The following is a 13,081-nucleotide window of genomic DNA, read 5'->3' on the forward strand; positions in this document are numbered from 1 at the left end:
CGTTTAAGGGCATATTAGACGGATCCACTGACCCAATTTGACTCCCGGAGGATATTAGGGACCATGGTAAACATCTCGGCAATTTTTATTTCCTGGCGAAAAAAGGTCAAAAAATTACAAAATTGAAGGCTATAATCCACGCTTTTGAAGGAAATTTTGAGGTTTCAAGGCCCGATGGCAAAAAGCCTTGAGACCCTAAGGGATACATCTCGAGGTATAATTCCGTTTGAAACCCATATGATCATTGTATGTTGCAATAAACGTCCGCGGTAGGCTTGAGTTTAAGAAATCACTTCAAGTTTTGAACGGGTAAAATGACAGTTTAAGGGCATATTGGTTGGTTCCACCGACCCAATTAAACTCTTGGAGGGTATAAGAGACCATGGTAATCATCTCGACAACTTTTATTTCCGGGCAAAAAAAAGTCAAAAAATTTACAAAATTGAAGGCTATAATCCACACTTTTTTAGGTTTCGGGGCACGGTGGCAAAAAGCCTTGAAACCCTAAGGGATCGATACATCTCAAAGTCATATAATACCATTTGAAACCATATATGATCATTATATGTTGTCATAAATGTCCGTGGTAGGCTTTAGTTTACGAAATCACTGCAAGTTGTGAACGGGTAAAATGTACGTTTAAGGGCATATTGGATGTTTCCACCAGCCCAATTGAACTCCCGAAGGGTATTAGGGATCATGGTAAACATCTTGGCAATTTTTATTTCCGGTCGAATAAAGGTCAAAATATTATAAAATTGAAGGCTATAATTCACGTTTTTTTATGAAATTTTGAGGTTTCGAGGCCATGTGGAGAAAAGCCTAGAGATCTTAAGGGTACATCTTAGGGTCATATGATGCCGTTTGAAACAACATATGATCATTTTATGTTGTCATAAACGAACGACCGTGGTACGTAGGCTTTAGTTTACGAAATCACTGCAAGTTGTGAACGGTAAAATGAACGTTTAAGGGCATATTGGGTGGTTCCACCGACCCAATAAGACTCCCGGAGGGTATTAGGAATCATGGTAAACATCTTGGTAATTTTTATCTCCGGGCGAAAAAAGGTAAAAAAATTACAAAATTGAATGCTATAATCCGCGCTTTTTAAGGATATTTTTAGGTTTAGGGGCTTGCGGCGAAAAGCCTTGAGACCCTAAGGGATACATCTCGGGGACATATAATGCCGTTTAAAAACATATATGATCAATATATGTTGTCATAAACGATCGTGGTAGGCTTTAGTTTACGAAATCACTACAAGTTGTGAACGGGTAAAATGATCGTTTAAGGGCATATTAGACGGTTCCACTGACCCAATTTGACTCCCGGAGGATATTAGGGACCATGATAAACATCTCGGCAATTTTTAATTCCGAGTGAAAAAAGGTCAAAAAATTATAAAATTGAAGGCTATAATCCACGCTTTTTGAGGACAATTTGAGGTTTCGGGCCTAGTGGCGAAAAGCCTTGAAACCCAATCGGGGTCATATAATGTTGTTTGAAACCCTATATGATCATTATATGTTGTCATAAACGTCCGTAGTAATAGGCTTGAGTCAACGAAATCACTACAAGTTGTGAACGGGTAAAATGACCGTTTAAGGGCATATTGGATGGTTCCACGGACCTAATTTGACTCCCGGAGGATATTAGGGACCATGGTAAACATCTCGGCAATTTTTATTTCCTGGCAAAAAAAGGTTAAAAAATTACAAAATTGAAGGCTATAATACACGCTTTTGAAGGAAATTGTGAGGTTTCGGGGCCCGGTGGCAAAAAGCCTTGAGACCCTACGGGATACATCTCGGGGTCATATAATTCCATTTGAAACCCATATGATCATTGTATGTTGTCACAAACGTCCGTGGTAGATAGGCTTGAGTTTACGAAATCACTTCAAGTTGTGAACGGGTAAAATGACCGTTTAAGGGCATATTGGATGGTTCCACCGACCCAATTGGACTCTTAGAGGGTATTAGGGGTCATGGTAAACATCTCGACAATTTTTATTTCCGGGCGAAAAAGGGTAAAAAAAATTACAAAATTGAAGGCTATATATAATCCACGCTTTTTGAGGTTTCGGGGCACGGTGGCGAAAAGCCTTGAAACCCTAAGGGATACATCTCGGAGTCATATAATGCCATTTGAAACCGTATATGATCATAATATGTTGTCATAAACGTTCGTGGTAGGCTTGAGTTTACGAAATCACTGCAAGTTGTGAACGGGTAAAATGATTGTTTAAGGGCATATTGGATGGTTCCACCGACCCAATTGGACTCTTGGAGGGTATTAGGGACCATGGTAAACATCTCGGCAATTTTTATTTCCGGGCGTAAAAAAGTTAAAAAAATTTGCAAAATTGAAGGCTTATAATCCACGCTTTTTAAGGAAATTTTGAGGTATATAAGTTGAACAAAAGGGATATAAACTTTGTTAAACCTTCCATGACTCGGGTACAGGTTCTAATTGGGTCGGGTACTAGTTCGGGTTCAGATTGTTGTTGGGTCGGATTAAATTGGTTGACGGTTACTCTTAGGTCGGGAGCAGGTTCGGATTCGATCAGGTCAATAAGTATTGGATCAAATCGGTTGTCGGTTAACATATGGTCAGGTTCAGGTCAGGTTACAGGTCACTAGTTTCAGCCCATTGTCCGGGTACAAGTTGGATTCAGTTAATTGCCGGTTCAGGTCGAGTTCTCAGGTCGGGTTAGTTTTTGACAGCTCTACATGTTACTCCTTAATTACAAAATGTTTTTCATACACCTATCAATAGCTATAAGTCGTATGTGAATAGTGTAAAAAACTAACTACACTACTACTAATAAGTAACCTTGGGTAAGTTGGGTGTATGGTGTACAAAGTACATAACAAATTTAGAATCGTGTGCAAGTGATAGGTGAAATCCACTCCTTAACCCTACATTCGGGTATCATGGGTCGAATAGCTACCCTACTACTCGAGAAAGTATATAAGTATTAAAATAATATTCTTTTACATGCAAGAGAGTAAAAGAAAGAGAGAAAAAGATGGTGCGACACTCACGTAATTTGTCTGATTGTATTCATGTGCAAAAATGGTGAAAAAAAGCTATAGAGGATCACCTTCTAATCGTATATCTAGAGGTTTTTTAGTGCGGCAGGGGTTACTTATAGGGTGTTACTTGTATCATGGGGTTACTTATATTCTAGGGTTACTTGTATTATGGGGTTACTTGTAGGTGTTACTTGTATTCTAAGTAATCCTTACAAGTAACCCCAGTTCAAAACCCCATACCAAATCAGTAACACCCGACAAGTAATCCCTAACCAAAACCAATAACACCCATATAAAGAATCCCAAAATACAAGTAACACCTACAAATAACTTCTGACAAAACCGGTAACACCTTATAAGTAACCTCTGTCGCACTATGTGGCCAGTCGCATTCAAAAATTTGTGATAAACAATACTTCATGCAACTTTAAGTTTTTAAAGTACCACTAAAAATGTATTTAATATCACTAATATCTATTGTTGTTATACCCAATGATACTAATCTAAATTCATAGGATAAATTACAATTTTACCCTTGTGTGACAAAATTTTTGCGTCTCACCAGTAGTCGTTTGGAACGCCTCTAATTACTATCTCAAGCTGTAAAAATACTTCGTATTAAAAAATAGAAAGGAAAGTTTGCCAAATACTACCTCGTATTAATGTTGTTTTGAAAATTACTATCGCGAATTAAAAATCTTGTGAATTATCACCATAAAAATTTAAAAATTTTGATTTTACTACCAGCCTCCCCTTTAGACCATTTATGACGTCATATTTCCCCTTAACCCACGTTTAACCCTTGATTAACCATTTAAACGACCAAAAAAACAAAATCCCTCCTAACCATGGTTACCTTAGCTAATTTATCTAATCTTCCTCCTTCACCATTGCTAAATACCCTCTAAGCTTCTTGCTTCAAATTCAAACTTATTCTTACCATTGATCCTACAATTGCTCTTAGTGTACATGCAATTCACCTCTATTAAATTCGGCTTTTAGGGTTTTCGAATTTTAGAGTTTTTAAATTTTAGGGTTTTCGGATTTTAGGGTTAATAGACTATGATTTTGGTTGATTAACATGGGGCTTTTGTATTTTTCTTTGAATTAAGCTATCAACTAAGCATAATTTGTTATTTTTCTTTGTATTAAACTCTCAACAAATTCTAGCTTCGAATTGTAAATTATTTCTTTTTCGGTTCTCCTCATCTTGTGACTCCTCTCTTTTCATTCATTGCTCGAAATTCTGATCAATTTTGCAAAGTTAAGGATTCATTGTAATGCTGTAGATTGTGACGCCAATTTGTAGAGTGGTTTTCAATGGAGGATTGGAGGTTGAAGGTCAGAGGGTCAAAATGGAGTTATGAGAGAGAAGAAAAGGAAAGAAGGTGATAGTTTAGCAAGGGTAACCATGGGTTAGGAGATATTTTATTTTTCCTTTTTTTGGTCGTTTAATTGGTTAATCAATGGTTAAACGTGGGTTAAGGGGAAAATATGACGTCATATATAGTCTAAAGAAGAGGCTGGTAGTAAAAGCAAATTTTTTAAAAAAATTTAGGATAGTAATTCACAAGAATTTTAATTCGCGGTAATAATTTTTAAAATGACATTAATACGCGGTAGTAATTGACAAATTTTCCAAATAGAAATAAAAATAATACGGAATACGGCAAAGGTTGGAGATTATTCCGTATTTTCATTACTAAACCTGGTTACCCGCTGAAGTTTCCCGCCATTTGCAAAATCTCTCTCCTCTTTTTGTCACTCTTTCAACTCCAAAACCCCTCAATTTCGCAAACCCTAAATTCCGAAGAAATCCAACAATGGAGGCTGAAATTAAAGCAGAATTCAATAAAAGTGGTTTCAATATCGCCGAAGAAGATGTTGTCCTCAACAAATGTAATCAATTTCTCTTCATTCCCCCCAATTTTTCTGGGTTTTTTCCCCTAATTTTGCTGATTTTAAAGTTATTTTTCCTTAATTTTTACTATTTGGGTTGCAGGTCTTACTTTTTGTACAGAGTACAAGCTTTCGCCATCAGATCTAGTGTCAAGTTGGGAACTTTACTATCTCAACAGGTCACCCAGTTTAATCTTGTAGTGTTTTACATTTTAATTTATACTTCCTTTTTTTTTTTTTTTTTTTTTTTTGGGATTTTATGGATTCAGTCAAATTAATTCAATTGCTGATTGAGTCCAAGTTAATGGTTCCACATTCGGATGCTTAAGTCATGTTGTATACTATACACCCGTTGTATACAAGACTTATAAAATGACTCAATATTTTATATTAGGGGGTTGAGCTGAATTTTCATAAATTTTCGTATTACAAGTTAATGATAATATTAGGTAGCTATGATTTCGTCCGATTTGATTAATGATAGCTAATAAATTCTTTGGAATAGCCATCATTCTTTGAAGTTGTCTACGTTGAGCGTATATTTCTTTTTCGGAAATTGGGCGTGGTCCAGGAATACAAGAAACTTTGGATTAATTTTAGAGTGGATTTTTATATTTATATGAAACTTAAGTATAACAAGTGTGTGGTTCTCCTATTGAATGTAGAGTAAGGAGGACTGCAATTGTGCCTGGGAATTGGATATTCTTGTGGTGTATTGCCTGCAGAAACTTCCTATTTATCTTGGAGATATGTTTTTTGTGCATATTTGAAGTATATAGAGTGTGGAGTCAATAATTCAAATGATAAGGAAAGAAAACATAACTTGAAATTGAGATAGCAATCAAGTTAAGATGAGTATTCCCGTGTCCAAGGGAGGAGCACAGGAGGGAGGAGAGTAGGAGGAGCTACTGCCTTTTACACTTATTGAACTAGCATAGTATTAGTGTTATCACTGTTGTAGACTTATGGTAGTTAACAATGAATTACTCGACCTTGAGATCAGTGGAAAGGGAGCAGTAACAACTTTAGCTTGGATTGATATGTTTGTTGTTTTGATGGATTGAATTTTGGACTGCTTCATTAGATTAGGAAATTAAAGTGAGCATGGTGGCTATTTGTACTTTACTATGTTACTCGAACTCTTTCATTTACCTCACGTGTCTGTGTCGACACGACTCGTGTCGGACACCCTGACACCGACACTTGGACACTTCATTTTTAACTAAAAACACAATTTTTTTCAAGAAAATGGGCGAGTCCGATACTTGGACACCCGTGTCTAATTGGACACTTCATCCGAGTCCAAGTAATATAGGTACTTTATGCCAATTTTTTTGCAAGCTTGTATGTCATGTAGCCACATCTAACTAAATTAATGTGTCACAGGCAATTGAATGAGTCTACTGTACAAGATGCTGAAATGGATGGATTTTTGTTGCACCTACAAAACGAGCAGAAAGAAGCATTTATAAAAGAGGAGCCTGGTTGGCATGCATACTCCTTTCGTGATGTAGATATGTGAGTATCTGGACTATAATGATCTATTTGTACTTTGTACCTACTTTTGTAAAGTTTATTTTGCTATACCTTCTCTTGCACAAGCTATATAGGCATCCCTAGATTTCTGGTGCAGTCCATTTGTTTTGATGTACATATAAATCAGATCATGGATCATCTATGTGCCTAATATTGAACAGATTAATGTCTTTCTAATCTGTATGACTTATTTACAGCCATATGAACGTATCTTCCAAATTCACATTAATTATTTGAAAGAGGATAATACATGTTTTAAATACCAGAAATTTTGAAGATATGAATCAAATCATGGATCACTGATTTCGTTGAACAGATCGATGCCTTTTCTACTCCTTATGACAGTTTACACTTTACAGCCATCAATGGTCACTTGAATATTTCCTCCAAATTCATATTATTGTTTGAAAGATTGCCTAGCTCAAGTGAACTACTCCGTTTCTTAAAGTAAAGTCTCTAGGATTATAATTTCTCTTTCAATCTTTGAAATCTTGTTTCACAGGTATAATATTTCTGTTTATGTATGCGATATTGAAATCAAGTCTTTGTACAGGATCTTGAACGATGAACCAGTAGATACGAAAGATGGTATTCTAGACACTCCAACTGACAAACCCTTGGCTCGATATGAAGAGTTAGGCGACTTAGGGCATGGAACAAATGGAAGCCCTGTTTCATCCAGTAAACAGTCAAGCATTCTGACACCCTTTGGACAGAGAACCAACAAATTTGTGGTTCAATACCATACCAAGACTGAGCCTATTGCAGAAAAGGGAAACAAAGAAACTGAAGATAAAGATATGGGCGATGAATTTATTCGAAAGGCTCAACCAAAGAATAGGTGCACTTTAGTGATTCATGGATGCAAGCCAGAACCTGGTTGCAGATTTATGTATGATAAAATTGAAGACAGGGTACTTAATGCTTCTTTTAGTGAAATGTAACATTATAAAACCTAAATACTTTATCAAGCTGAATTCATGTTTATTTGGTGATGCAGTTTATTTATCTTGTGAACCGCATCAAAAAGCATACATCATCATTTCTTGCTTATGGACAATATGAAGAACCTACAGATCCTACAGTAGCCTCTCAGGTATTGTAGATTTTTAAGATAGATTCACGTATATAACTGTGGCTCCTCTACTTCTTTAACACAGTCTTCTGAACACCTACTCATTTTATTGGATCATTTATCAGAAAAGCATGTTTGCTGTTGGAATGATCTGTTGTGACGGAGAAGGCCGTCTGAATGAAAAATCAGTCTTATTACAAAGCAGGTACTCTCATATTCTCTTTATTATCATACTAGTGCTCAAAAATTTTAATGAAATGGTAAAGAGAATTTTGATATGCGACAATTCATGCATTCAATTTTCTGTGAGTTCATGTAAAATTTTGCAGCCTGAGTACAATTTTGAATTCTAACTTTCACCTTATATTTTGGCTGTTTTACCTTTCTGTCAGCATTGAGCATTCAGGAGGAGAACATGTACGCCTTGAATTAGAAAAAGTGAACCAATATTCCATTTTTCCAGGGCAGGTATTGATGGAATATGATGTTATGACGTGTATTCTTAACATGTATTTTTGGATTTTCTAAATTAATGAAAATGTTTTTCAGGTGGTGGGCGTTGTTGGAACCAACCCCAGTGGCCACTGCTTAGTTGCTTCGAAATTAGTGGATGCTATTCCTCTGTTACCCTCCTCTGATATTAATCTTCATCCTGCAAAGAAATTAGCTCTGAATGAAGAGGGTCTTTCCAACCTTCAATCACCTGCACTGGCTGAACTATCAGTGGTAAGAAAATGTTGATTGGGAAGTTGCAAGCTTGCAACAGAATATTTTTGCTGTTATTAAAGTATCAGACCTTACATATGAAAAAATGTGTGCTGCAATTTGTATTGGTATTATTTGCTTCTAACATCTTGTTTAGTGTAAAAAAAGAGCATGGAATACCTTTTTGATTTTAATATTTCGTAATACATAGAAATTTTATTATGCCTAAGTTGTGAAGCTCATGAGAGAATGAAGTTATTAACTTATAAGATATGGTTTACAAGGATAATCAGCCATCATCCCAAGATGTCATATAATCCACATTATATAAATTTAACTGAGTTAAAGCAAGGACTGAGATCATAGCTGATATGAACTCAAGCAATGCCTGATATCCCAACTACCATACATTAATGCTTGCCTGCTTGGTTCTTAGAATTTGCATGGGTTTGCTACAACCAAACACATCAAATCACTCTGTTGTGCTGCAAGCACCTCTATAGACCTTCGATAGTTTGCTGTCCTTAAAACCAAATTCTGGTAATTGTTGTGTGAGCATGATCTTAATGAGGCCAGCTGAAAATTACCACATCCCTAATTGAGTAAATTTCAAATGTTGCTAAAGGAACAGTGAAGAAAAATGTGAACTATTAGCAGTATGTAGTCACCGTTTTGTCAATTTGGACATAAGATGTTATTCCATCTGGTGTATCATGATCGATTTTCAAGGTTGTTGGACACTTATTCGGCCTTTTGCTTATTATATGGAATTTTATCAGATTGTGGCAGCAGGACCTTTCACCACGACAGACAACTTGTTATTCGAGCCTTTAAAAGAGCTTCTTGCATATGCAACTAGAAAGCAGCCACAGTTGCTTATATTGGTAAGAGCATTAGTTTCCATAAAAAAAATAAATAAAGAGCATTAGTACTTGTGTTCTGGTGGTTTCTTTAGAAGTTGAAAAATGTTTGTATGACATTATTTGGCCAATTTATCAGTTGGGGCCTTTTGTTGATTCTGAACACCCTGAGATCCAGAAACCAACCTTTAACCGGAGCTTTGATGAAGTATTTCAACATGAAATCATCAGAAGGGTATTTTTCTCTGATGCCAGAATTTGTTGTTTCTGCAGCCAGTGGAGTTGAGCAATTGTTATTCATAAGCATTACTAATCAATACGAGATCATTTTTTCTTTTCAGTTGCGAGATCATGTTGAATACATGGGTTCTTCCACTCGTGTGCTTTTGGTGCCATCTATACGAGACGCTAACCATGATCATGTTTTCCCTCAGGTAATTTTTTTTTTTTGTACTTTATCACTTCGTATATATATGAATAGGTGAGAATTAACATTAATATTAATTCCTACATTGGCTTGCAGCCTCCTTTTGACTTGAACCCTGAGATGAAAGACCAGGTAAATAGAGATTCTCATAATGTGTGCCATGAAGTTCCCTTTTAACTCTGACATAATATAGATCCTGATTTCCTTTTTATTTATGCCAGATTACGTGTCTCACCAATCCAGGAATGTTTGATGCGAATGAGGTTAGTTTTTGTTGTCTGTCTAATATTGCACATCCATTAAGTTTTTTGAAAAGAGTTCACACCTTTTGTCTTAAGCTTCATTGTGATGATGAGAAATGTCTTAGTCTTGCATTAATCTTTCTGGTTCTGTATTGCTGACCAAACTGGAGCCATGAAGAGACATGATGAGAAATGTCTTCTCTTGCATTAATCTTTCGTGTGTTTTATTCTATTGGTCGATTAACTTTCTATAATATTGATTATTTAACTAGGGTCCAAGACTTGATATTAATTTTATAACACACAATTCTGGTTGATGGTTAACCAGTTAATGGTCTGATTTGCAGGTGAAGGTAGGATGCTGTTCTGTAGATGTCATAAAGCATCTGGGTGGAGAAGAGATATCCAAGAATCTGACATCAGGGGCACGTTTGAGCAGATTGGCCACACATATTATCAACCAACGCAGGCATGATATGGCCTCTCTTTGTTAAAATTGTTTTTTTACTTCATTTATTATGTGTTTCTTAAATAGTTGGAATGGATGTTTCATGCTGTTTTCTTATTCTTATTTTTTTTCATGTATTACAGCTTCTACCCGTTATATCCACCAGCTGAGAGTGTTCCGTTGGACTTCTCTATTGCTCCTGAAGCTTTAGATATTTCTTCCATCCCACACATGCTCATTCTACCGTCTGATTTGGCTCCTTTTGTAAAGGTAATGATTGAAGAAACATCTTTTATCTTGCTTCCATGCCCAAGTTTCGTGTGCAAGTGCAGGTTTTTCACTTATTGCTCATTGTTTTGGTTCATTACTTGACTGGGGGTAAGATTGGGAACCTTCCTTTGAAGCCCATTTTGGATTCTGGAAGGGTCTTTCAATAGGATATTCCAGGGGGTATCTCCTTAAATTTCTTGTTTGAGTTCAAATGAGAATGTAATCAACTCAAAATCTTTTTTGGAAAAACACAGGTGCTTTCGCTTAATGAAGAAGTTAAAGAACAGGAGCATGTTAAGTGCCTATGTGTGAATCCTGGGAGACTGGCCAAGGGTATAGGAGGTGGTACATTTGTAGAGATTTACTACAATGGAAGTCCAGAGACAGCATATGGTTCAATCATCCGCATATAGATCTTCCAATGTAGATGTTGAAGATAGAAGTATAGCCCCAGTCGATTGGACTGGACACGAAAAAATTGGTACTGGATTTGGACTTGAAATTCGAGTCCAATTCTCAAATTTGAGTCTATGTATATACTGCCCCATGTTTGTGTTTTTTTGGGTTAGGAATGTTATTAGCATATACATGTACTTTGTATGGTACTAATGTATCTCTCTGTACTATCATTTAGAAAACCTTAAAATCTTAAATGGCATGTTTCAATCATATGCTTTTATACATTATGAGACAAATACAGTTCCTGAGAACCTTCTGACTTCGTTTTGTCTTCCTATATCATTGATGAATTCTTTTAACACCTAGGCTTCTTCTATCTGTAATGTCAAATAAAATAATCAAATCTAAGTGTAGGTTACCAGAGTTGTTGAAAGGAAAACTACATGGGAAGGTTAAGTTAGGAAAGTCTTCTCTTAATAATCTTAACAGTGAAAATATATTGGATTATACTGTACATCCACGAACCAAAGAAAAATTAATGATATTTAATCATCTGCTTAACATATTTACAGATTCATTAATACAACCCAAAAACTACAACCACACTAGTCAACACTAACCAAATATTGGTAAATTATACACACTTGCTTATAAGCTAGAATACACTCTATATAATACTGGTATTTGTCAAAAAGAAAAAAATACACCATTAATAATACTAGATAATACCATTTATCATTTCATCTTCTCTTTCTTGCACAAATTTTCTTTGTAAAACTCAATCCAATGATTCAAAATCCACAACAAGCTACCCATGATACCAGACACAGTCAACAACATCCAAGAACACCAAACCCATCTTGGAATCACGCTATTCGTCGCACCACTAGCATACACAAACCCCATCTTGATCACAAACAGAGGTGCAAACACACCTCTAACAGCAGTATAGAATATGTAAAACCTTGGTGACAAGTAATCATACACTTGTTTCGCAGCACGAAAATTGGCCTTTTGCAACCTTGCCAAAGACCATACATTCTGCACTGGACTAGTTACCTCAGCAAGAACCAAGATAACCAAGATAGTAAAAGCCCCATGATTAGCCACAAACCTGCAAGTAAGAAGACCAAATACACTAGCCAAATGATGAGCTATAAAAAGCACATTTCTTGGGTTAAAAACAAAGTAATGAATAAGATCCATCATAAAATAACTTGTGCTAAATTCAAGCACCATATTTTGAAAAGGGGTGTTTTTTGATGCAAAAATTGTTGATGGGATTTCTTGGTTCTTTGTATTTTCTACCAAAAACAATGCAAAAACTGCTAAAATAACTGATGGAGTTCCATGAGATAATGATAATAAGCAACTACATGCATCATAACGATGCTTTGGACCCCAATTTTGAAAGATTTTGTGTGCAAAAACATAGATTGATGTAAATAAAAGCAAGAATTGAGGAAGTTTAAGGTCATAACAAGAGGATAATTGAGCTGCAATATCCATGATAATAATGCAAACTAATTAAAAATTAAAGCTTGAATAATTTGACAAGAGAAATAGTTAGAAAAAAAAATTTGTAGATGATAAAAAAATTTATATAATATAATGATTAGATAATGAAAAAATGGACTACTATGATATATTTTGACTTTTGGGGGTATATATTGCCGGGGTTTCAATTAGCTTATTATAATTGGTAAAGGTCGAATAAATAAGAAATTAGATGTGACAATGAATTGTAAAATTTTATAAGGGTGCGCATAAAAAGTCAGATTCCTGAGAATCATTTTATGATAAAATCAAAGAGTCCTTGGTGGTTGTCTGTATACTGTGATTGCGTCAAGTAAACACCTTTAGATTTGCAAATTGCAATCACTTTCATTTTGTATTTTTAAAATTTTTGTGATGTTTGTTTCTTAAGGGTATATTCCTTCCTTGTGTAACTAAAGCCACATAATTATGTAAAATACTATCCGAGTTGGAGATTTTCGATTATTGAATGAAATGTTTTACATAGCACCAAAGTACAGAGATAGCAACATTTACCTATCAGGCTAATCAAGGTGGATTATCTATCAGGTACCAGCGGAGGGCTAATAGACCGATAAAAAAATATTTAGTGGTGTTGAGTTGAATTTCGCTATCTATCAAATTCTATTACATATGGATAATA

The 13,081-nt window shown here is 35.5% G+C and overlaps 1 protein-coding gene and 1 pseudogene across 1 annotated transcript; one reads left to right on the plus strand and one right to left on the minus strand.

Moving 5' to 3' along the window:
- Window positions 1-4,785: 4,785 nt before the first annotated feature.
- LOC145602429 (uncharacterized) lies at window positions 4,786-11,105 on the plus strand. The gene is made up of 16 exons (XM_081658619.1): window positions 4,786-4,940; window positions 5,044-5,119; window positions 6,327-6,458; window positions 7,030-7,390; window positions 7,477-7,572; window positions 7,677-7,756; window positions 7,944-8,019; window positions 8,101-8,277; window positions 9,036-9,140; window positions 9,256-9,351; window positions 9,458-9,550; window positions 9,640-9,675; window positions 9,765-9,806; window positions 10,133-10,254; window positions 10,377-10,503; window positions 10,758-11,105. The coding sequence occupies exons 1-16, from the start codon at window positions 4,865-4,867 to the stop codon at window positions 10,914-10,916; spliced, it is 1,854 nt and encodes a 617-aa protein (XP_081514745.1). The 5' UTR covers window positions 4,786-4,864; the 3' UTR covers window positions 10,917-11,105.
- Window positions 11,106-11,418: 313 nt separating this feature from the next.
- Window positions 11,419-12,673, minus strand: LOC145602451 (TLC domain-containing protein At5g14285 pseudogene; annotated as a pseudogene).
- Window positions 12,674-13,081: the final 408 nt, after the last annotated feature.

Source organism: Chenopodium album, chromosome 21 (assembly GCF_948465745.1).
Source record: "Chenopodium album chromosome 21, dcCheAlbu1.1, whole genome shotgun sequence".
Taxonomy (NCBI): Eukaryota; Viridiplantae; Streptophyta; class Magnoliopsida; order Caryophyllales; family Amaranthaceae; genus Chenopodium; species Chenopodium album.

Excerpts from the sequence above, each read along its gene's own strand:
- LOC145602429 (XM_081658619.1), top strand. The coding sequence starts at position 4,865 with ATGGAGGCTGAAATTAAAGCAGAATTCAATAAAAGTGGTTTCAATATC. Across the intron at positions 7,757-7,943 it reads TCAGTCTTATTACAAAGCAG|CATTGAGCATTCAGGAGGAG; the intron begins GTACTCTCATAT and ends CCTTTCTGTCAG. Across the intron at positions 9,676-9,764 it reads ACCCTGAGATGAAAGACCAG|ATTACGTGTCTCACCAATCC; the intron begins GTAAATAGAGAT and ends TATTTATGCCAG.